Genomic DNA, 22,613 nt, shown 5'->3' on the forward strand with positions numbered 1-22,613 from the left:
TGCTCACCCGCATGGAATATCCATCCCGCATCGGTGCCCTTGACCCCCACCTCCACCCCGACCTGTACTACTGCAGGGCTCTGAACCTGCAGTCCCTGGAGACCCAAGGGGGCTGGGGGCAGAATTCAGAGGCCTGTGAACTTGGCTTGGAAAACATTACAGTTCTAGCCTTGCTCTCTTCTCCCTGAAGGTTAGCAGTTCCTTTAGTTACGCAGGCAGGCAACACACTGAGGAGGAGCAGGGCCTGTGCAAGATTTCCTCATTGCATTACAGTTGCTGCAAATACTTCAAAACATTGTTTACGCTTATTGCAACTGTGGTAGCTGTTGGGACTAACGACCCTAACCCTAACCCTAACCCTAACCCTAAACCCTAACCCTAACCCTAACCCTAACCCTAACCCTAACCCTAAACCCTAACCCTAACCCTAACCCTAACCCTAACCCTAACGCTAGATCTTGTATTTAATGCGTTAATAAAGATGCAAAAAACTTCAAATTATTTTGATAACCTTCTTTCAGAACAATTGATTCCCTTTGAAATCCTATGTATTTCATTCTATGCAGTCAGTAGGGTCCAGGTAGGGTGATCAACCATCTCTATTTGCCAGGTCCTGTCCTGGTTTTAGCTCTGAAAGTCCCACATCCCCAGAAGCCCCTCAGTCCTGAGCAAACTGGGGCAGCTGGTCATCTAGGTCAGTGGCACATAAACGGTTCTGAACCTTTGTAATCCCTCCATCTTACAGACGGGAAGACAGGTTCGGGGATGAGTGACTTGCCTAGGAAGTGGGAAACCTGGATGGCAACCCAGACCTTTCGGCTGCATCGTCCACACTGCGTGTGTGGCTATAACATCCCCAACCCTACCTGCTCAAAGCCATCCCACACCAGTGCTGGCCCCTGGGGCCTGGCAGCTACCAGGGTAGGCGACACTTCGCCACCCTCCACCAACTGATGAAGTTCGCAGCTAACAGTTACCAAGCACCTACTATCTGCCGGTCACCATGCAGGAAGTTTCACATCCAGCTACAAACATAATTTTTAACTGGATCCTTGTAACAACCCTATGTCTTTGCTATAATATTAACAAAAGCTAACATTCTGTGCCCACTCTGGACCAGACATTGTTCTAAGCATTTAAAATACATTAAAGAATTTTACTCTCACGCAAAATTTTATCCAAAGCCTTGTGGAAGGATGTTACTTCTTTCTATTTTATACGTGAGGAAACTGAAGCACAGAGAGGTTAAGTGAGTCACCCAAGTCACACAGCTAGTAAGTGGTAGAGCTAGGATTTGAACCCAGGCTCTTATCCACTATGCCACTACCTCTCCTATTATATTAGCGATAAATAAGATGTGTATCTATAACGCAGTTAGCACAGGGCCTGTAAATGTTCAATAAGTATTCATTTTTACAAATCATTATCATTGCTTTTAAACAGATTGTGGAATCCTTGAGAATAAGGGTCCTGCCTTACGCATCTTATATTTACTGCTCCCAGGGCAAGGATGGGCACACGTGCATGTCTGTTGCGGGAATGCACGAATACAGAGGAGGGTACAGAAGTGAAAGTGGTTCAAAGGCCTGCCCAAAGTCACTAGGCAGTGAGCACAGGGCAGGACCCAGCTCTGTGCGGCTGTGCTCTTCTTATTCTGTCTCTCTGTGCCCAGGGAGCCTCTCACCTGGGCTTGTTGTATTCAGAGACCAAGATGGAGGGTGGGGTCATTGGAAGAGGGGCTGGGAGGGACAAGCCTGCTCAGCTCCTCTGGCTGGTCACGGCAGGTACGTACCGTTGCCCCCACTGCCTTCAAGATGCCAGTCGGACTCCGCTATGCCATGTGCAGAGCCTGTGGGGAGACGCAGGGTCCAGTCGGTGGGCTGTGTCAGGCCCCAGCGCCCCAAGGGGGAGGTGGAGAGAAGCCGGGGCAGTTACCTTGTTGGCAGCGAGGGCCAGAGAAGCCAGGGCGACAGAGGCAGCGGGTGCCCTGGCAGGTACCCCCATGCAGACAGGGCTCACGGAGCTGGCAGGGGTTCTCCTCGTGCTCACAGAGGTCTCCTGTGGGCCAGGGAAGAGGCGAGTGGGCGTGGGCTGGAGCGGCCACTGACCACCCCCCATCCCTCCCTCCCAGCGCCTGGCCGGGCTCCCTCGCCTTTGAAACCGTCTCGACACAGGCACTGGAACTCGTATTCGCCGGCGGGCATGCACGTGGCGCCATTGCGGCAAGGCTGGCGCTCACACGGGGAGCTGTCGTAGCACTGCCCGACGCCCCGGCTGCCCAGGAAGCTGTAGGTGAGGTCCAGCCGCTTTCCATTCACTGACACCTGTGGGCATAGGGACACCAAGGGACTCGAAGAAGGCAGGAGGAGGCTGAAGCATGGGTGTACCAGCAGAGAGAAGACTGCAGCAGAGGGTAGCTGGAAACCCAGGCTGGAACTTGAGCAGTAACGTGGGTTTCTAGGGTCGGGGGGGAAGGACCAAAATCGAGGGTCTACTGTGTGCCAGGAGCATCCATCAGTGTAGTCCCTCCTCACTACAACCTTCAAAGCAGGTGTAATTATCCCCATTTTACAGAGGAGGAAACTGAGGCTCTGATCCCAAGCGCCTTGGGCTGGCTGCAGGCGGAGGGAAATCACCCCGCCCTCCCCGCTTGCCGTCTGGAAGTCGCTCACCTCGCCCACGCAGCCGCGGAAGTGAGCGCTCACGTTGGTGGCCAGGGGCAGCTGCAAGGACGGCTCCACACCACCCAGGTAGAGCAGGGTGTGCAGGTTGAGGCCCTGGCTCTTGCCGGGTGAGGAGCGCAGCACAGGGCGCCCGCCGTTCACCCGCAGGCTGCCGTCCTTGTTGAGACGCTCTGCAGACATGCGATGCCAGTGGCCCAGGGCCAGGGGCTCGGAGCTCCGCAGAACGGCCAGCCCTGGGGAGGACGCCGGCAGGGTTGGCACATGGATGGCCCTCTGCCCTGTCCCACCCCCTACAGGAACTTGAGCAGACGGGGAACCTCCTTCAGCCTCCCAGTGTCCCAGAGGAACCCGAGAGGTCCAGAGACTTGCTTCAGGTCACACGGAGAGAGGAACGCGAAGAACAGGGGACTCCGGTTGGTCTGACTTCAGAATTTATTCCTCCCGCCTCCTGGGGGTGTGGAGGGCCAAGGGGGGGAAGGAGCTTGGTGCCTACAGCTCAACTGCATTTGGTGTCAGTGCTCACCTGACCCCAACTCGTAGCGGAACTCCAGGTGGCCGCCAACCATCGCCAGGGACACGAAATCCTCCACAGGCCCGCTCTTTCCCCCGCTGAACAGCAGGACCCCGTCAGGTGCCAGTGGCTTAAACTCAACGTCCAGGCGTAGCTCGTGGTGCGTGTTGGTGAGAGCGGGCAGCGCCAGGTAGGAGCCCGCGCCCGACAGGGAAGGGGTGGTCACGGTCACACCTGCAGCAGCCACAGCTCAGCCAGGGCAGTGGGGATGCCAGAGTCCTGGGAGGGCTCCAACTATGCAGCCTTCCTCTGGGACCCCTGCCCACCCCACTCTCCAGTCCTAGAGGCTCGGGATCAGCTGGGCAATGGCTGCAACAGCCTAGAAGCACCCTGCCCCCAGCACTACAGACCAGGCTGGATCTCCAATTAGATGGGCTTCCCCTTTGGGGCCCTTGTGTACGGGATTCAGGCTGGGCATGAAGCTTGGCCAGGTGACTTTGAGGCCCTCTGGCTCTGGAATAATTTTATCATCCATAGGGCCCGTCATGGCCTCAGAATGCCCTACCCAGCTCCTCCCGTCCTTACTGGGACCCCTGGGGGTCTCAAGCCCAGCTCCACTTACCTTCCTCACACCTCATCCCCGAGCGGCCCAGGTGGCAGCGGCAGGTGTAGCCTTGGCCGTCGGGCCGGTTCACACAGGTGGCGTCGGGCCCACAGGCCTCTGGGGGACACACAGGCCAATGAGGAGGGCACTGAGGTGGCCTGGGAGACGGTGGGGTCCTGATGCCAGAACTCTAACTACGGCCCCCCGGGGGCCTTGGCTACTTAGGGCCGGGACTCCTGGGAGCGCTGCATCGGGTGACCGGGGAGGGGGAATGGATTCGGGCAAGGGTGGGGCCAGAGGGGGCTGGGCAGGGAGAGAGCAAGCGGGGGAGTGAACGAGTGACTCTTTTGTTCTTGAAAGACTGTACCTGGGTGGTGGGTAGTGGGGTGAGTGCCTTGGTAACAGATGGGAAGGTGGTGGGTACCAGGAAGCAGTGATTGGGGCTGGGGGGAGTGTCCGGGTACAGTGACGGGGGATGAGTGCTTGGGTAGCAGAGACGGGAGGCACGGTGGATATTAGGATGGCAGTGATGGAGGTCAGAATCCGGGAAGAGTGGTTAAGTACTCGGGAAAGATGGAGAGAGTGTGGTGAGTACGGTTAGCAGCTGGGGTGGATATGACGGGGCAGCAACGGGCAGAGGGAAGAGCCCGGAGTGGCAGTGATGGAGAGGGTGGGCTACACACCTGGGTGGCAGTGCAGGGCCTGCGAGTGCTCACAGCGGCTCCCGGTGAAGCCAGCCGGGCACACACACACATAGCTGCTGCTCTCCGAGTCCTGGCACTGGCCCCCGTTCTGCAAAGCAGCCCCCGGAAGTCAGACCGAGAACACTCCGGCCCTTCCCCACTCCCCACCAGGGCCGGCCATGGCTGAGGACAGCGGCCTGGGAGGCCGGGAGGAGTGTGCGGTGTGGGGTTACCTGGCAGGGCCGGTCCCGACAGGTGGGGCAGTGGGAGATGCCGTGCGCTGTAAGGTTGAGGTCGTGGAAGACGATCTCCTCACCCTGGATGCGCAGCTCCCGGACGCAGCCTGGGGGGCGGGCAGGCAGGATGGGCCGGGTCAGGGGTGCTGGGAGGCCTGCCCAGCTCCAACCCACGCCCTGCAGTGCCCTCCCAGGTGCTTTGCCGGCCAGGGCTGAAGGTGGGGAGGGGGTTCACCTATGAAGCCGCCGCTCAGCCCTGCCTTGGGGATGGCGCCATAGTCGGGGTAGCCGCCCAGGTAGAGCTCCTCATTCAGGTCCAGACCCTGGAACTTGCCCTGGACAGGGGTAAGGCAGGAATGGCGAGGCTGAGCGGAGGTGGGGAGGGGCTAGGGATAGAGGAACGGGGCTGGGTCTCACCTGGGAGGTGCCGTTGACCGGGGCCAGGCTGCCCACGATCAGGGAGCCCTGGGTGAGGCTGCGCAGCAGGGTCACGGTGTGGAACTGGCCCAGTGCTAGTGGTGCGGGGTGACGGATGGTGGCCATGCCCGAGCCTGCATCAAACCTGCTCCACGGGGTGGGAGGGAGGGCCGGGGCAGGAGAGAGCAGATATGGGGTTTGTAGGAAGGACTGGGCAGGGAGCCCAGGCTGGGCAAAGGGGTCGACGCCACTCCCTGTCATCCTGCTCCGGTTCCCGTCCCTGCCTTGTGCTCTTGCCCCATCACCACCCCCAGCTCACCCTATCCCTGCCCCTCCCCAGGGGTTCTTCTTCTCCTACACTCTTTCCCTGGGAGCTTATTCAGAGCAGCCCCCGGGGCTCCAAGTGCCCCTGGCTCTAGGCCCTACAGCCTAGCACCTGGCCTCACTGTTCGTCTGAGCACTCCTCCCTCTGAGATGACCTTGTCTCTTTCCTTTGTTTGTGGCTGGTCTTCCCCGACTAGAATATACATTCCCACAAGGGCCAGAACTTGATTTGTTTTGTTTGTATCGGTGCCTGGCACATAGTAGGTATTCAGCAAAAAACTGCTGAATGAGTAAATGAATGGATGAATTCTGGCCTGCAGCGGTCCCACCCTGGAAGGACACACTCAGCATTGCTGAGTATTTCTGCCGCAACTGCGTGCAAGTCTGAGGCTGCTTCCTCCGCCACCCGGCCGGCGCACTGTGCTGACCCCGGCAGCACGGGGGGTCACCGAGGGTAACGGCCACATCTCCTCCTTCCTTCAGAACCTCCGTCGTACAACTCAGCCCAGGGTGGGAAAGTCCTGCAATCTAGTCCCCCAGCCCCACTTCCCCTGTAACCCGGGAGGGTGAGGGTCTCACCGGAACTCGGGCCTCCCGCCCACAAGGCCGAAGGAGATGAAGTCGGGCTGCCTGTTGGCCAGGTTGGTGGGGCTCCCTGGGATCCGCTTCTGCCCGTTGTACAGCAGCATCCCTGGGCGGGCATAGCTGTGTTAGGGCCTCCCGTCCAGCCACAGGCTCCCTGTCTGCCCAGCCCCGGAACGAATGGCCCAAGCTTGTGAGCCTTTCCCCTCGCTAACTGCTGTCCCTCCCTCCAGCACACCCCACACAGCCAGGGCGTCTCACTCTCAGGATGGGGCCCTAAATAGAAGGGCCTTGCTGAGAGCTCCTAGAAAGAAGCTGAATTTGCTTCACTTACACTGTAGGGTCTACCTGAAGGAGGAGAGGGAGGCGGAGACTCACCCGAGTAGAGAAGGAGGCCTGGACAGTGAAAGTCAGAGACCCGTAAGAGGTGGGAGGAGACAGATGAGAAAGAGAGAGAGAGAGAGGAGGGAAGGGTGAGAGATGGGGAAAAGGAGGAAGGAGCAGAGACAGGAGTAGGGAGATGGGACAGAAGGACTGGGGGTTGCTGCACCAGTGGCAGAGGGACCGGGGGAGGCTTAGGTGCAGGTATCACAGAGGAGGGAATGGAGAAGAGGAGGCATGAGCCAGAGGGGGAGGCCCGGCTGGCCTGGAGCCCCCGGGGCAGGGAAGGCTGAGGACTGGGGGCTGCCAGGGCTCATACCCTGATGGCAGTGACTTTGGAGATCCCCAGCCCTGGGACCCCCAATCAGCTCCTCCCCTGCTCACCATCGGCTGAGTCGGGCCGGAAGGTGATCTTGATCTCAAACTTCCTGTAGGCATCCTTGATGGTGGGCAGCGGCAGGAAAGAGTGGGGGGTCTGCGTGAAGTAGGGCACCACCCGCTCTGAGGGCAGAAAGCACAGTTCAAGACGCCACCCACAAGGTGGCGGGCAGGGGGCCGCCTATCCCAGGGTGTGTGGTCTCACCTGGCACCTGCAGATGGGCAAAGGCCTTGACCTTGCCCTGGCGGTTGGTGGCGGTGCAGACATAGGTGCCCGCGTCCTGGGGCTGGACCGAGGGCAGCAGTAGCATGTTGTTCTCCAGGCGGCTGTCGGGCGGCAGGTTCCCATCCAGCTGCAAACACACTGGCACGTTGAACCCCGGCCTTGGCCCACACCTCCACGGGGCCCGTCTCCCATCCCCGCCTGGGGCCCACCCTCAGACATGGAGCGCATACTCTGGACCAAGCCTGGGCCAGCTCCTGGGGGCACCGAGATGGTGAAGACCTGGTCCCTGCCCCTCAGGCACGCCCGCTGTTTTCCTGCCTAGCATTTACCTTGCTCCAGGTGATGTCAGGAGTGGGGTAGCCAGAGGCCATGCAGGGGAAGACAGCTGAAGAACCAGTGGGCACACGGACCTCTGGGGGCGTTGAGATCTGCGGCAAGGCTGAGAGGGGAGGAGGAGACACAGGCCATCAACCTGATGACACCAACCGTTTGTGAGCCCAGCCTGTGTCCTGACTCATTTAATCCTCATGCCATCCCTGGAAGGGAGGCACTGTGTCCCCATTTCACAGATGAGGAAACTGTGGCTGTTCACTCCTGGTTGCACAGGTGGAACCAGGCAGAGCCAGGGCTCAGGGACAGGTTCAACTGACTCCACAGACCGAGCCTCTTCAACACACCTGGCTGGAAAATTGTGCAGCCCTCTGGGGACCTGAAGAGGGGGTACTAGGGCAGTGTGGGTAAGTTTGGGGCAAGTGATAGGGCTTGGGGTGAAAAAGAATAGCCTCTGAAGAGCACACAGACCGTGTCTGCCTGGCATCATCCACTGTCCACGTTTTACTGTCTTTTACGTCTGTTTTGTGTTTGTGCTGTCTCTGCCAGCAGACTGAGCTGTAGGTCTTCCTCGTCAGAGCAGGAGCTCCAGCAGGTGACGACTACTTATCTGATTTCCTCTTGATGCCCCATGGCATAGCTTTTCCCTGCAAGTTCCAGCTGCCCCAGAGGAACACTCACTGCTATCCCTGCGGCACCTGCCTGTTATGAAACCCGCTCCCTAAATACACCAAATTGAAAATCCCCAAGAGAGCAGGAAGGAGGAGTAGCGCAGGTAAGGCAGGAGACGGCGTGAGAGCAGCCCCTGCACGCTCCCCGGCCCTGCAGAGCTCCCTGCCAGCCTTCACCTTGCACGAGTAGCAGCACGTGGGACTGGGTGGTGCCTGCGGCGTTGGTGGCGGTGCAGCGGTACTGTCCTGCGTCAGCCAGCTCCACGTGGGCGATCCTGACGATGCCTCCGCTCTGCACGACGCCAGGCCGCAGGCGCCCTCCAACTTTGCTCCACGTCACCTGAGGCTTGGGGTCACCCAGGGCCAGGCACTCGAACTCCACGGCATGGCCGACCACCACGGTCTGCACGGAGGTCCGGATGTTGATGAGCACAGAGGGCAGAGCTGGGGGAGGATGGGGTAGAACAGAGTGAGGCCAGCCTGCTGCAGGCCTGGGCTCAGAGAGGCCGCAGACTGCCCCAGAAGAGGTGAGCACTGGAGCCCGAGGCACTCAGCATTTCATTCGCTTTTCCGTGCATCCACTCATCAGCACGCTCACTTGTTCGCTCTTTGTTCACTCGTTTTACTCACTTGTGCGTCCGCAGTCATTTTCATCGGTTTGTCTGAGCGCTCCGCCCATCTCCCTTCTTCCCCCCTCCCTTGCAATATTTGTCAAGCCCCCTCACTCTGTGCTAGACGAAAGCAAGATACAATCGAATGATTCTCTTTATCTGTACACATTTAAGGGGTTTCTTGGGGAACGTGGTCCCTGTGCACTTCACCTCTGTCCCCTGCTCTTAGCAGAAGCCTGAAGCCACCGTCCTACCTTGGACAACAAGCTGGGCACTGGCCTGGGCCTGTCCCCATGGTCCATGGGCCTGGCAAACATACGTCCCTTGGCAGCTCTGGTCCAAGTTCTGGATTCTGTAAAGAAAAAAATAATAAGGCATCAGTGAATCAAAACAATTGGTGAGAATACTTTGCAGTTGTGTGGGAGTTAAAAGTCGTCAAGTGTCAGCCCACGATGTAAACGTCTAGTCTCCCCAAAACCATGGGAGGTAGGTAGGAAGTCAGGGTGAGTATCACCACACCCATTTTAGACCAAGACCTTGCGGTCTAGAGTTCCAGATCACACAGTTATCAAGGAGCAGAGCTGAGATCTGGGTCACATGTATGTATCTGGCCTCAGAGCTCGTTCTCTTCCCTTTCACAATAATACAAACACGGGCCACTGGTTGCTGAAGGCCTTCCACATACTAAGCACTGCGTTAAGTGCTTTAGGTTGTCTCATTCTGGTCTCATATAACCCACTGCACAGCTGAGAACACTGAGGCTCAGGGAGGTGAAGTGACTTGCCCAAGGCCATTGTTTTATGCTAAGCCCAGTAGGATAGGTATTCTAACAGCCCCACTGGGTGCCTTGGGCTGGGATGCCCAAGTTCAGTCCTGCCCCTGCCCCCACTCACCGGAGCACCCCATCATGTATGCTGTGGCCCGGAGGCAGCTGACCCCCTTCTTTGATCCAGCGGAGTTGAGTGCCCAGGTCGCTGGGCACGACACAGTGGAACTCGACGCTGGCCCCTATGCTCTTGGTCTCCAGCTGAGGCGTGACCTGAACGGTGGGCGCGGATCCTGCTGGGATGGGGGTGGCGGGGAGAGAGCCGGAGGGGCCTGCGGGGACAGGTAAGAGGTTGTGCGTGTGCGTGTGTGTGTGTGTGTGTGTGTGTGTGTGTGATATCCCCGATGCCCCTCCAGGACCCAGGAAACCCCCATCCTAACATTCAGGGGACGTTCCCCTGTTGGCCTCTCTGACCAGGGAAAGAAGACCTTTCATTGGCGGATTCATTCATCTGCTCACTCGTGCAGTCATTCAATCAACACAAATAAGAGCCTGTGGAGTGCTGGGCTGTGCTTCCAGAAGCTCCTGGCCTTCGGGAGGGGAGGGCAGCCCAAGGCGAGAGCGGGAGGGGTCGGCCTTAGAAAGATTCAGACACCTGAAGGAAGGAGAGCAAAGACTATCCTGGCTCTGTTCTAAAATAGGAGAGGGGCTTCCCTGGTGGTGCAGTGGTTAAGAATCCGCCTGCCAAAGCAGGGGACACGGGTTCAGGCCCTGGTCCTGGAAGATCCCACATGCCGCGGAGCAACTAAGCCCGTGCGACACAACTACTGAAGCCCGCGTGCCTAGAGCCCGTGCTCTGCAACAAGAGAGGCCGCCGCAAAGAGAAGCCCGTGCACCATAATGAAGAGTAGCCCCGACTCGCCGCAACTAGAGAAAGCCCGTGTACAGCAATGAAGACCCAACGCAACCAAAAATAAATGAACAAATAAATACATAAATAAATTTAAAATAGGAGGATCCCAGGTGAAGGCACCTAATGTCCAGGTGCAGGGGACATATGGGAGGGTGGGTCAAATGCATACTATCACCATTTACCAAGTGCCTACTAGGTGCCACGGGCTCTACATATGTGTCCGTTTCTAAGTCAGCCTAGGCGCTGGCATTGTCCCCTCTGCTTTACAGGGTGAAGACAGTGAGGCTTGAGGTTCGCTGACTTGGCCAAGTTCACACAACTATCAAGTGATCGGGCTGTGCACTGAACCCAGGACCTGGGCTCACTTCAGTCCAGGCTCTTGAGGAGACCACGGAGATGTGGGATTCTCTGGAGATCCACTGAAACCCTGGGCATCCGGGGGTGGGTGCTGCCCTATCACGCATTCATTGTTGTCACCGTCCAGCATTTATGCAGCCCATTCTGGGTGCTGTGGTGGACAAGCCCGGGCTGCTGAGATGACTGGGTCCAGGCCCTGCCCTGAGCACCCTCCGTCTGGCAGGCGAGGCAGGCTGGGGTACTCATGTAAACATAGCCTCTGGCAGTATGAGGTCAATGCCAAGGGAGGGATGCAGCAGTGAGAGCTAGAGTTGCTGAGAACAGTGACCGGGGTCTTCCTGGGGGAAAAGAAGGTGTTCCAGCTAGGGGAGTGGGGGGGGCGGTCTTCATGCCCCAGGTGGGGGTCCTCCGGCACCAGCTGAGGGGTAAGTGAAAGGCTCGGACAAGCGCCTGGAGGAAAGCTGACTCCATTCTACCCAGCCTGAGCTGGGGCTGCTCACCTCGGACCAGCACCTGGGCGAAGGCCTCAGCTGAGCCCACCTTGTTGGTGACCTGGCAGCGGTAGCGGCCTGAGTCCGCAGGGGCCGCAGGCTCAAGGAGCAGCATCTCATTCCTGGTGGTCGCCCTCCCAGGGAGGCTGCCGCCCACACGGCTCCACTGGAAGGTGAGTGGGGGCGTCCCATGAGCCAGGCACTGGAGCTGCACCGTCTCCCCTGCCTGCACCGAGGCGTGCTCCGGGACTGTGGTGGCATACGGCGGGCCTGGGGTTGGAGACACAGAGCAGAGGTCAGGATGGGAGCAGGTGCTGGGCCCTGGTGACTTGCCAAAGGACTAGGGAAGCTGAACGGGGAGCCCAGAGGACTGGGGATGAGGGAAGCCAAGGTCCCAGGAGGGGACGTGGGTTTTAGGTTAGGGCAGGCTCCGGGGCCTGAGGTGCACGTGACCCTCCAGGTAGGTTTCCTGGAGTTCTGTCCAGGGTGTGGCCTGGTTGGGGGGCTCAGACCTCCATGTAGCGCGGAGGGGGTAGCGCGAGGAGGGTGGATGAGGGCCTTACTCTCTACGTGCAGGGCGATGGTGGCCTCAGCATGCCCGGCAGGGCTAGTGGCGTTGCAGATGTACTGGCCCGAGTCCTGCTGGGCTACCCGTGGGATGATTAGCGTGTCACCTTCCAGCTGGTGCTGCCACGGCAGCGGGGAGCGCAGCTTGGACCAGCGGATGGTGGGCGTGGGGCTGCCTGTGGAGTGGGGTGGCAGAGGTTGGTGGGCTGCCCCAGGACTGGCTGGGGGTGGGATGGCCAGGAAGGGACCTGGGTCAGCTTGCTCCTTCATGGGGGGCACAAAGTGGGCACCTCAGCCATCGCTGGGAGATTGCCAGCAGCAAAGCCCCCTTCCTGAGCATGACATCCTCTTCAGGTCTCTTGTGTCTAAATTCAGGCCCCAGGGCCCGCTGCTCTGTCTGCCCTGTGTGCCAGCCCCCGTCCACACCTGTGGCTGAGCAGCGCAGGGTGGCCGTGTGTCCAGCTTCCACAGTCAGCTCGGCTTCTTCTACCTGGACCTGGGGGGTCCCTGGGGCCACAGCGCCCGTGTCTACAATTACTTCCACTCGCTTCTGCGCTGTGCCCAGTGCATTCTGAGCTAGGCAGACGTAGACGCCTGCATCTGATGGTTTAGCTGATGAAATCTGGAAGAAGCAAGGATGTTGGTCATCGGGCCACTGCGGGGGGACCTTGGCATCAGCCCTCTGGCTTGGTTTCACCTCTTTCTTCTACCCGTCCCTTTGTTTTTAGCTTTCCTATTTGACTGGCTGCTTGAGGGCTCACACTCAAGATATCCCATTAGTCTATCCATCCACACATCCACCCCCCCATCTACCCATCCATGCATCCATCATCCATCCATCCATACATACATCTATCCACCTATCCACTCATCCACCCATTTACCCACCCACCCATCCATCTACCCATCCATCTACCCACCCATCTACCCATCCATCCACCTACCCACCCAACCACCCATCCTTCTACCCATTCCTCCTTCCACCTTCCTTCTTTCTTCCTGTCTTCCAATCTAGCCATCATCCACCTATCTCATCCCTCCCTTTCTTCACCAATTCATCACCCATCTGTCCATCCACCACTCTCTCCTCCAGGCAACTGCCCAAGAACGGGCCCTGACTGGGCCTCAGATCCAGAGATGAGACCCCGCTGACATCACCTGCAGCACCGTGTGGCTGTCCACGTGCCCAGGTGCCCGCTGCTCCAAGTTGGTGGGGGCACCGATCCGGGTCCAGCGAGCAGAAGGGCGGGGCTCCCCAGCACTGACACACTCCAGGGTGATGGCCTTTCCCACTTTCACCCGCACGGGGCTCTCGGGGAGCACAGACACTGTAGGGGGCCCTGCCCAGAGGAATGACACCACTGATACACATGCAGGGCTCTGCTGGTCACGTGCTCTGTCACAGCCCCCTTACCAGTAACTGCCAGTGGGCACTAGTCTCCCCACTGCACCTGTGTAGAGACCGAGGCTCAGAGAGGGAGAAGGCCCAAGAGGGAGGCAGTGGCAGAGGCTGGATTTAAGCCTGGAGGTTCTGAGCTCGGAATCAGGGCTGGAAACACGAAGTCAGAGCCCACGGGGTTGAAGGCCCTCACCGTGCACGCTGAGGTTCACGACACTCTGGGCCACACCATAGGCATTGGAGGCCACGCAGCGGTAGGCACCGTGGTTGCTGGGCCGGGTGCCCACGATGGTGATGATGGAGCCGTTGGGGCTGATGTGGACATTGTCTGCGGGGTTGGCATCAAGGAGGGTGTGGTCAGTGAGGGTGTCCTCCTGCCTTGGCACTGCCAGTAGGCACACCAGTGCCCCATGGCCCCGACCCCTCCAGTCTGGGTGTATCCAGCTCACAGGGTCACAGATGGTTGATAAACAAGTCCTTGGAGACTCCTGGGTCCAGCCCTCTCACCATCCAGATAGGGACACCAAGTCCCCAGAGGGGAAGGGCTTTACCCGGGGTCACACAGAAAGTTTGGTGCCACGGTCGGCTCTGCCCAGCCGCCAGTGGTGAGCCTCGTGCATTCACACCCGCCTCCAGCCCCCCACCCCCCCGGCTCACCCTCCAGCTCCGGGTTCCGAGTCTTCCACTCAAGGCTGATGGGGGCTGCCCCATCATGGATGAGGCACTTGAAGCTGGCATCTTGGCCCTGCCGCACGGTGCTGCTGGGCGGGTCGATAGAGATGACAGGGCTCCTAAGGCCTGGGGGAGGACAGAGGCAGAGGGCTGCGCTCAGCAGGGCTGGGTGGGCTCCCCCGCCTCCCCTCCCCACTCCTCGGCCCCAGTGTCTCCCCGCCTCCCCCTGCCCGTGGCGTCTCCCTCACTCACGGTAGGAGGACCCTGCACTGGGCGGGACAGTGACCGTGAAGGAGGCCTCGTGCTCAGGGCCCGAGCTGCCAACCACACGGCACACGTATTCTCCGGAGTCGGCCTGGGAGACGTGGTGGAGCCGCAGCCGGGAGCCGTGGGTCTGTCGGAGTGAGGAGAGGGTGGCCATCGTGCCAGAGCACTCGGGACAGGGCAAGTCCCCAAGCCCGGCTGTGCCAGTGCCCAAGAGTTCTCAGGAGCTCAGGGCTCCAGCTGGTGGAGATGAGGAAGCTTCATTCACAGAATCCTACAAGTCCACTCCATCCCCTTTTCAGAGGTAACTGCTGTAGGAAATGATTCAGCAGCAAAGCCAGGAGAAAAACCCAGGCCTCTCAAGCCCCAGGCTGCTGAACTCCTCCCCGCAAAGTATTTTATCCCCTGGGGTCCCCAAGCATGCCAGGGTTTGTGTGAAGAAGGTTTGGGATGCAGACGGCAACTGCAGGTCAAAACTTGCCTGCCCTGAATTCTCCCCACCCCTGGCCCCTGTACCTGGTGCCGGGCGGGGAGGCTGCCTCCACGCTTATACCACGTGACCTGGGCATGTGCCTGCCCGGGTACCACACAGTCCAGGTCCAGGGTTTGTCCTTCGGCCACATGGGAGGAGGAGGCCTCGATGTAGATGGGCTGGGCCAGTCCTGGGGCTGTGGGCACAATGGGTGGGTGAGAAAGGGGTGGCTCCGGGGGTGCAGGCAGAGACCTAGGGTGGTGGCACCGAGGGCCAGCTGGCCCTCCTGGAGGTGCAGTGGCTTGAGAGGGACTGACATGGCTGAGCACCAGTGACCTAAGAAGGGTCTCTGTCCCCTGGGGGCTGAGATGCCCTGGTGAGACCTTGGTTCCCAGTGGCTGGGGGAGGGGCTGGAGGACCTTCCTGGAGCCGAGGGCTAGAGCCCTGCTGGAAAGCAGGGGGAGCAAGGCCAGGCAGGGGCCCCCAAGCCTGTGCCCAGAACCGCCCGCCGCTCCTGTCACTCACCAGGAATGGGGCCTGGGCTGGAGGCCTCGATGGTGACCAGGACAGAAGCCTCCAGAGTGCCTGAGCTGCTGGCCACTCGACAGGAGTACTCGCCAGAGTCGGCAGGGGACACCTGGTTCAGCCTCAGCAGGGGGCCGTGGACCTGGCCAGGGTGGGCCGAGAGTGGGGAGAGTGAGCCGGGGGGCTGGTGGCCAAGGCCGTCAGACGCCCCAGCCCTCTCACACCTGTACCCCAGGACTGTCGTGAACCATTGCGGGCACTGCCTCCTGCCAAAGGTGACCCCCTTTGACGTTGGACGTTGTGGGGTATGTTTACTATTATGCTTTTCCTGGCAGGAGAAAGCCCAGTGCCTTGAGTAAGAGGTGTCCTTTTCTAATTTGCACCAAGGTACTGGGCAGCCAGTGACGGCCCTACCATGCCCAGCCTGTTCTTGAACTCCTGAGTCCCAGTGATCTCCTGTTGCCATTTTCCTGAAGCCCCGGATGTTGGGGCCACCTTCCCTCCCGGGCAGGGGACGGGGTGGGGTGGGAATGCCCACATCCTGCTTTCTCCAGGCTCCATACCTGGTGCCGGGCGGGAAGGCTGCCCCCGCGCCTGTGCCATGTGACCTGGGCGTGGGCCTGGCCAGGTACCACGCATTTCAGATCCAGGGTCTGCCCTTCGGCCACGTGGGAGGAGGACGTCTCGATGAGGATGGGTGGGGCTCCGCCCGGGGCTGGGGCACAGGAAGAAGTCAGTGAGCTGGGACTCCCTGTGTCCTCAGCCCCTGCCCCTGGGTGCCCAGATGGTCAGGCCAGAGGCCACAGGCAGACGGCCTTGATACCCGCCTTCCCATTCCCCTGAAGCCTGGAGCAGCTGGGCTAGCCTGGCGCCTCATTCTCCCAGCCCAGCCCCAGACAATGGTCCCACCATCCTCTGTGCTCCCGGCACCACTGGCGGCCAGGGCTCAGGGCCAGGCAGCTCCACACAGATCACTAACGTTTCCCAGACTTGAGTAGTACGGGGCTAAGAACCCAGACTCTGGGGCCAGACTGCCTGGGTTCAAAACCCAGTCCTGCCATTTATTAGTTGTGTGACCTTGGGAAAGCTACTTCACCTCTCCATGCCTCAGTTTCCCCAACTGTAAAACAGAGAGAACAATCATACCTACTTCAAAGGGTTATTGTGACGGTGGAATGAGTTAATACGTGTAAAAATACCAGGGCCCAGCACCTGGCAAGTGCATATCACGTTCATTACTTAGCAATTCAGGTACTATTATCACGGTGTCTGCTACAGCCGTGTGCTTCCTGTGCTATTAGTTCCTTTACACTTTCAACTGATTCACTTAAGAAAACCCTTAAACACACAGCCCCATCACAGGCAATGATTTCCATGCAATCATGACAGGTTTGACGTGTTGATGTTTTTTCCCTAACGTTATCACTATTAATATAAAAAAATATTTAATCAGGGCACCACCTAAAATCACCCTCTCAGATCCCAGAGGTGCAATTCCAGCCTTTAAAGAACTCGTGTAATTGCTGCAAGAGCTCTACTAGCCCCACTTTACAGATGAGGAAAGTGACACACCGAGAGGAATCCCTTGTGTAACATTTCAGAGTGTGGACAGAGGAGCCGGGACTCACGCCCACACGAGCTGGACTCCACAGCCCGTGCTCTCGGGCCCTAGGGATGAAGCCCACTTGACCTGGCTCTCGAGCCCTCCTTTCTTCCCTCCTCCTGCTTCCCAGCCCCACTGTAGGGATCCTCACCAGGGACGAGAACAGTGCCAGAGCCAGAAGCCTCGATGGTGACCAGGACTGAGGTCTCCAGGGGGCCAGAGCTGCTCACCACGCGGCACACGTACTCCCCCGAGTCAGCCGGGGATACCTGGTGCAGCCGCAGCCGTGAGCCGTGGGCCTGAGCAGGGACAGGACGGGAGAGGAGCAGAAGGAGATGGCACTTGGAATCCTTGAAGGCTGGGGCCAGGGTCCAACCTCTGACGCAGGCAGGCACTGCACCCCACAGGGGATCCCAGGCCCTCCTTCCCGGGCAGAGCTTGGGGGACAGGCCCCTAGCCAGGGCCCGCACATCCAGCAGCCCTCCCACTATGTCCTGCCCCCAACTCCCATACCTGGTGGTGAGTGGGGAGGCTGCCCCCGCGCTTGTACCACGTGACCTGGGCATGGGCCTGTCCAGGGACCACGCAGTTCAGATCCAGGGTCTGCCCTTCGGCCACGTGTGAAGATGACGACTCGATTCTGATGGGTGTGGCCCCACCAGGGACTGGGCGCACAGAAAGAGCAAGTCGGGGCTTTGGTCATGGTCAGATTTGGGAACACCTGGGTTGGTGGGAGCCTCAACTGTAGAAGCCTCCACCCTCCCAAGGTAGTAAGAAGAGCTAACACTTTATTAAGCACTTACGGTATGCCAGGCACTGTTCTAAGTACCTTACGTGCATTAACTCACTCAGTCCTCACAAAATTCACATACTTTCTGCGATGACGGAAGTGTTCTATCATCCACACTGTTCAGTGCGGTGGCAACCAGCTATGTGCAGCTACTGAGCACTTTGTTTTTGAAATGTGAGGATGTGAATTTAGAATTTTAACTAATTTTAATGACCATGCATGGCTAGTGGCCACCATAGCGGACGTATCTGAGGATGGAATGATCGACATCCCCACTTCACTGATGAGGGTACGGAAGCTGAGAGGGGAGAGTCACGCCCTCAAGGTACCTGGTGGTGCAGGCAGGATGTGAACCCTGGCATCCTTCTGCTGAACCCTCGTCCTGCACCACCGCCCTCGTCTGAGGGCTCTGACTACAGGGCCTTTCCTCCCCGGGAAGCACTGGTACCTGCGTCTCCCAGTCCCTTCCTGGGTCTTCATCGGACTCACCAGAGGGGCTGCCGGTGCTGGGGGAGACTGAGACCACAATGGAGGCCTCCTGGGCATCGATGTTGTTGTTAGCCCGGCACACATACTCGCCTGAATCTGCCACGGACATCTGGTGCAGCCGCAGACGGGAGCCGTGAGCCTAGGGGTGTGGATAAGGAAGAAGGGAGTCAAGGGGTTGAGGGGTCACCGGCTGGCTCAGGCCTCCTCCATCAGACCGGCTGAGGCTACCCTCTGTCTACCCAGAGGCAGGGAGGAGGACTGCCAGCCCCTCCAGGGCAGGAAGGAGGACTGCCAGCTAATGCTTCGGGTTCTTCGCCCATGGGGGGCTGTCCCTGAACTGCCCACCCCACCGCCAGGCTCTATCTACTCTGTACCTGGTGTCGAGTGGGAAGGCTGCCCCCACGCTTGTACCACGTGATGGTGGCCTGGGGCTGCCCGGTGACCACGCAGTTCAGATCCAAGGTCTGCCCTTCAACCACCGCGGGGGACGAGGACTCGATCCTGATTGGTGGGGAGACACTGGGAACTGGGGACAGAGAGGAATGCACCACATAGTCGGAGTCAGACAAGAGTGACGGTGCCAGGCGCCTCGCTGCCTCCCCCGCATCCGCTTGCCTAGACCCCCTGCCCTAGGAGTTCTCACTGTGGGAGGAGCCGCTGCCCTGGATGGTGACGATGAGCGAAGTCTCCTGGGAGCCGGCACCGTTGCTGACATGACACACGTACTCGCCCGAGTCCGCGGGCGTCACCTGGGGGATCCGCAGCCGGGAGCCCACGATCTGAGGGGGAGCAGGTGTCAGGGGGTGCGGGCAGCACCTCCATGTCTCAGGTGCTGCCGCTGCTGCTTCCCCCGGACTCCGGGAGCCTCACTGCCTTGTCTGGGGTAGCCTCCACCCTGGCCTCCTTCAGAACTCCCTCGGTGGCCTTCCCGAGGCTCTGGGCTGGGTGGACAGTGTCTCCAGCCTTTGGACTATTCTCACCCGTCACCCCTGCAGAAAGCCCATTGAGGCCCTCCCCGGTGACGCCTATTATAGCGCTGTCACATGGCATGTCTGCCTAACCCTTTAGCCTGTGAGCTCCCTGAGGGCAGGCAGTGGTCTCATTCCATTTGAATCCTTAGTGCCAGGACCAGGACTTGGCCTGGAGCAGGTTCTCAGGGAAATGTAGTGAGTGAGTGAAGTACAGGATCCAGCTGAGGTCAGTGGGACTTATCTCCATATCCTCAGCACTGGTCCAGGGCCTGTCCAGCAAGAACACTCAATGTTTGTTGAATGACTGAATGAGCACAGACGGGCTGTTGACAGCTCTTCCTGATTCCCGTCAGGGCCGGTGACCCCAGCTTTTGCCCTCCCTGCCTGCTGGTTCCATACCTGGTGCCGGCTGGGTAGGCTGCCTCCACGCTTATACCAGGTGATGGTGTGGGGGGCTTGACTGGCCACCAGGCAGTTGAGGTCCAGCGTATGTCCGTTGGCAAGGGAGGCTGAGGACGACTCAATGCGGACGGGGTACACCACACTCTGGGCTGGGAGGGTGAGATGGAAGGCAGGGTGTGGGAGCCACTGAGGGTGGAGGGGCCCTCCCAGCCCATTTGTTATGACCCCTGAGACACTCACAGCGGGAGGGGCCGAGGCGCTGCTGGATGGTGACGAGGACGGAGGCTTCCTGGGTGCCCGAGCTGCTGACCACGCGGCACACATACTCCCCGGAGTCAGCTGGAGTCACCTGGGGCAGCCGCAGCCTCGAGCCATGTACCTGGGAGGGGAGGCAGGTTCACAGCCAGGCTCCCACCCCCTTCCCTGGTACCCATCCCAGCCAGACCCGGCCAGATGGAGCTTTAGGGAAGCTCTTCCAGGGAGAACCACCATTCATGACCCTTCAATTCCCTTGCCCGAGGGTTGGGACTGGGTCCAGTGGGAAGAAGTGGGGGACCGGCACTTGCCACCTATGGGGCAGGTGAGGTAGACAGTGTGAGCCCATTTGGCAGATGAGGACACTGAGGATCAGGGAAGTCAAAGGACTGGCCAGGCGAGGGGCAAAGCAGTGTCCAAACTCAAAGCTCCTTACTCCGCAGTCTCGAGAGTCCTTCAGGCCCCCCTTAGCACCCCACCTCCTACCTGGTGCCGGGCAGGGAGGCTGCTCCCACGCTTGTGCCATGTGACCTGGGCGTGGGCCTGCCCAGAAACCAGGCAGTTCAGATCCAAGGTCTGCCCTTCAGCCACGTGTGAGGAGGACGACTCGATCCGGACTGGAGGGGTGACCCCCAGCGCTGGGGACAGAGGGCAGAGGGTCAGTCCCCAGCTGGGAGGAGAGGGGGAGGGGAGGGTGTGAGTGAAGGTAGGGACTGCTGGTCTCTGGGGTCCTGCCACTGCTGGAGTGGGAAGCCTCCCCCCAGCACCACTCACCAGGCACAGAGTCTGCAGACTCAATGGTGACCAGGACGGAGGCTTCCAGGGGCACTGAGCCACCTACCACGCGGCACACATACTCGCCTGAGTCGGCTGGGGACACCTGGTAGAGTCTCAGCAGTGAGCCATGGGTCTGGCCAGAATGAAGGTGAGGTCAGAAGGGGCCCTCTTAGGACCCCTGCACCTATAACCTGCAGCCCTGCCTCACTCTGAGCCTGAGAACTGGCTCTTAGTTCTGTCCTGCTCAGGGGTGAAGCGGGTGTCTTGTCCCAGGAGTGAGGGGTGGCCCAGAGGAGCCACGGGGAACTGGGCAAACACTAATACCACACTCCATCAATTCTTACACACTTAAAAAAAAAAAAAGGATGGAGAAGATAACCTGCATATTATTTTTATTTTATCTTTTATTATTATTATTTTGGCCACACTGTGTGGCCTGCGGGATCCCAGCTACCGAACCAGGGACCGAACCCGGGCCCTTGGCAGTGAAAGCATGGAGTCCTAACCACTGGACTGCCAGGGAATTCCCTAGACATACTTTTTAAAGTCTCTGAAATCAAGATGCATCTCACAGTGAATTACAATCACAAATGGCAGTTTTTTTTGTTTCTCCTTAGAGGTACATAAAATAATGGTGCATCTTGCAATCAGTGGCATCCTAAATTCTATAAAATATATCAATAATAACAGCTAACGATGGTACTTCCCTGGTGGTCCAGTGATTAAGACTCCGTGCTCCCAATGCAGGGAGCCCAGGTTTGATCCCTGGTCAGGGAACTAGATCCTGCATGCCACAACTAAGATCCCGCATGCCGCAACTAAAGATCCTGCACACTGCAACTAAGACCCAGCGCAGCCAAATGAATAAATAAATAAATATTAAAAAAAAATAGCTAATGATATGACAGTAGTAACAGCTCATAGCACTTTCTATGAGCCAGAGCTCTGAGCACTTTGCATATAAATTAATTCATTTCATCCTTAAGATAATTCTGTAAGGGAGGTACTATTATTACCATTTTACAGATGCTGAAAATATGGTACAGGGAGATTAAGTAATTTGCTGAAGGTCACAAGCGAGGAAGTGGTGGAAGCAGCAGTCACACCTAGGCTGGCTGGTCCTAGAGGCTGGGACCATTGCCCCACACACCTGTGCAATGGGGTCCTAGGCCTCCCCGTCTCAGAGGAGCCTCCAACCCACCCTACCCTTGACCTCCACTCCCCAGTGGCCTCCCTCCTTTTCCCTTCTTGGCCTGTCCATCCTCCGGTCCTGTACCTGGTGCCGGGCGGGAAGGCTGCCCCCACGCTTGTGCCATGTGACCTGGGTGTGGGCCTGCCTGGGCACCACACAGTTCAGATCCAGGGTCTGCCCTTCGGCCACATGAGAGGAGGAGGGTTCAATGCGGATGGACTGGGTGCCACCAGGAGCTGGGAGAGAAGACGGTCCCTGGTCAGTCCAGTTCTCTGCAGCTTCCCCCGCCTTACCCCTTTCTCTGTCCAAGCGCAGCCTGCAAGTCCCACTCACGGTAGGCGAAGTTGGCTCCCTGGGTCCTGGTTACCGTGACTGTGATGGAGGCCTCCACACCATTGCTGGCCCGGCAAACATACTCGCCTGCGTCAGCTGGTGAGGCCTGGAAGATGTACAGGCGGGAGCCGCGGACCTGGACAGCCATGGGCAGGGGTGTGAGAGGGGGGCTTCTCAGAGCTCAGCAGGTACCCCCCACCCTGTTCCACTGAGCTGGGAACTGACAGCCCCTCAGCTCAGAGGCTGCCCCCGCCGACCCACTGTCCACAGCTTGGCCTGGCTGGCCCCCTCCTGCCTTTCTGCCACTGTGTACCTGGTGCCGGGCGGGGAGGCTGCCTCCACGTTTGTACCATGTGACCGGGGCATGGGCCTGCCCGGGCACCACACAGCTCAGATCCAGGGTCTGCCCCTCGGCCACCGTGGGGGATGAGGATTCGATCCTGACAGGCGGGACGGGTCCTGGGGCTGTGGGGAAAGGGGGGAGGGTAGCAGACGCTCCCCAGAAGGGAAGGAAAGAACTGTTCACCCTGGAGCCAGTTCAGCCTGTGGGTTTAGTGGCCCGGGCTTGAGGTCCTCGGCTAAGCAACCCCGAGGGGAGGGCTGGGGCAGGAGCCAAGCCTTGCAGAGGGAGCGAGGAAGTGGGAGAGATGAGGATAACTGAGGGAGGAGCAAAATCATGAGTGATGTGGCCAGAGAGAACAGTGATGGGAAGACGGCAGATTACTCAGAGAAGTGGA

General features: G+C 59.1%; 1 protein-coding gene across 1 annotated transcript in view; it reads right to left on the reverse strand.

The window, feature by feature from the left end:
• Positions 1-22,613, reverse strand: part of HSPG2 (heparan sulfate proteoglycan 2) — a 100,874-nt gene that overhangs the window by 1,546 nt on the left and 76,715 nt on the right. The window contains exons 55-93 of the mRNA XM_065874608.1: positions 22,190-22,335; positions 21,877-22,012; positions 21,628-21,779; positions 20,349-20,484; positions 20,061-20,212; positions 19,560-19,698; positions 19,317-19,468; positions 18,590-18,725; positions 18,321-18,472; positions 17,947-18,085; positions 17,181-17,332; positions 16,819-16,966; positions 15,628-15,779; positions 15,065-15,206; positions 14,584-14,735; positions 14,056-14,197; positions 13,789-13,929; positions 13,325-13,459; positions 12,891-13,072; positions 12,159-12,354; positions 11,729-11,908; positions 11,175-11,435; positions 9,532-9,736; positions 8,893-8,990; positions 8,205-8,471; positions 7,356-7,465; positions 7,006-7,153; positions 6,807-6,923; positions 6,039-6,150; positions 5,136-5,280; positions 4,954-5,053; positions 4,716-4,825; positions 4,483-4,591; positions 3,818-3,916; positions 3,208-3,429; positions 2,673-2,917; positions 2,153-2,324; positions 1,936-2,058; positions 1,793-1,849 (exon numbers count right to left, since the gene is read on the reverse strand). Coding sequence (XP_065730680.1) covers positions 1,793-1,849; positions 1,936-2,058; positions 2,153-2,324; positions 2,673-2,917; positions 3,208-3,429; positions 3,818-3,916; positions 4,483-4,591; positions 4,716-4,825; positions 4,954-5,053; positions 5,136-5,280; positions 6,039-6,150; positions 6,807-6,923; positions 7,006-7,153; positions 7,356-7,465; positions 8,205-8,471; positions 8,893-8,990; positions 9,532-9,736; positions 11,175-11,435; positions 11,729-11,908; positions 12,159-12,354; positions 12,891-13,072; positions 13,325-13,459; positions 13,789-13,929; positions 14,056-14,197; positions 14,584-14,735; positions 15,065-15,206; positions 15,628-15,779; positions 16,819-16,966; positions 17,181-17,332; positions 17,947-18,085; positions 18,321-18,472; positions 18,590-18,725; positions 19,317-19,468; positions 19,560-19,698; positions 20,061-20,212; positions 20,349-20,484; positions 21,628-21,779; positions 21,877-22,012; positions 22,190-22,335 — 5,862 coding nt within the window. The remainder of the gene's footprint in view (positions 1-1,792; positions 1,850-1,935; positions 2,059-2,152; positions 2,325-2,672; positions 2,918-3,207; positions 3,430-3,817; positions 3,917-4,482; positions 4,592-4,715; positions 4,826-4,953; positions 5,054-5,135; positions 5,281-6,038; positions 6,151-6,806; positions 6,924-7,005; positions 7,154-7,355; positions 7,466-8,204; positions 8,472-8,892; positions 8,991-9,531; positions 9,737-11,174; positions 11,436-11,728; positions 11,909-12,158; positions 12,355-12,890; positions 13,073-13,324; positions 13,460-13,788; positions 13,930-14,055; positions 14,198-14,583; positions 14,736-15,064; positions 15,207-15,627; positions 15,780-16,818; positions 16,967-17,180; positions 17,333-17,946; positions 18,086-18,320; positions 18,473-18,589; positions 18,726-19,316; positions 19,469-19,559; positions 19,699-20,060; positions 20,213-20,348; positions 20,485-21,627; positions 21,780-21,876; positions 22,013-22,189; positions 22,336-22,613) is intronic.

Source organism: Phocoena phocoena, chromosome 1 (genome assembly GCF_963924675.1).
Source record: "Phocoena phocoena chromosome 1, mPhoPho1.1, whole genome shotgun sequence".
Classification (NCBI taxonomy): Eukaryota; Metazoa; Chordata; class Mammalia; order Artiodactyla; family Phocoenidae; genus Phocoena; species Phocoena phocoena.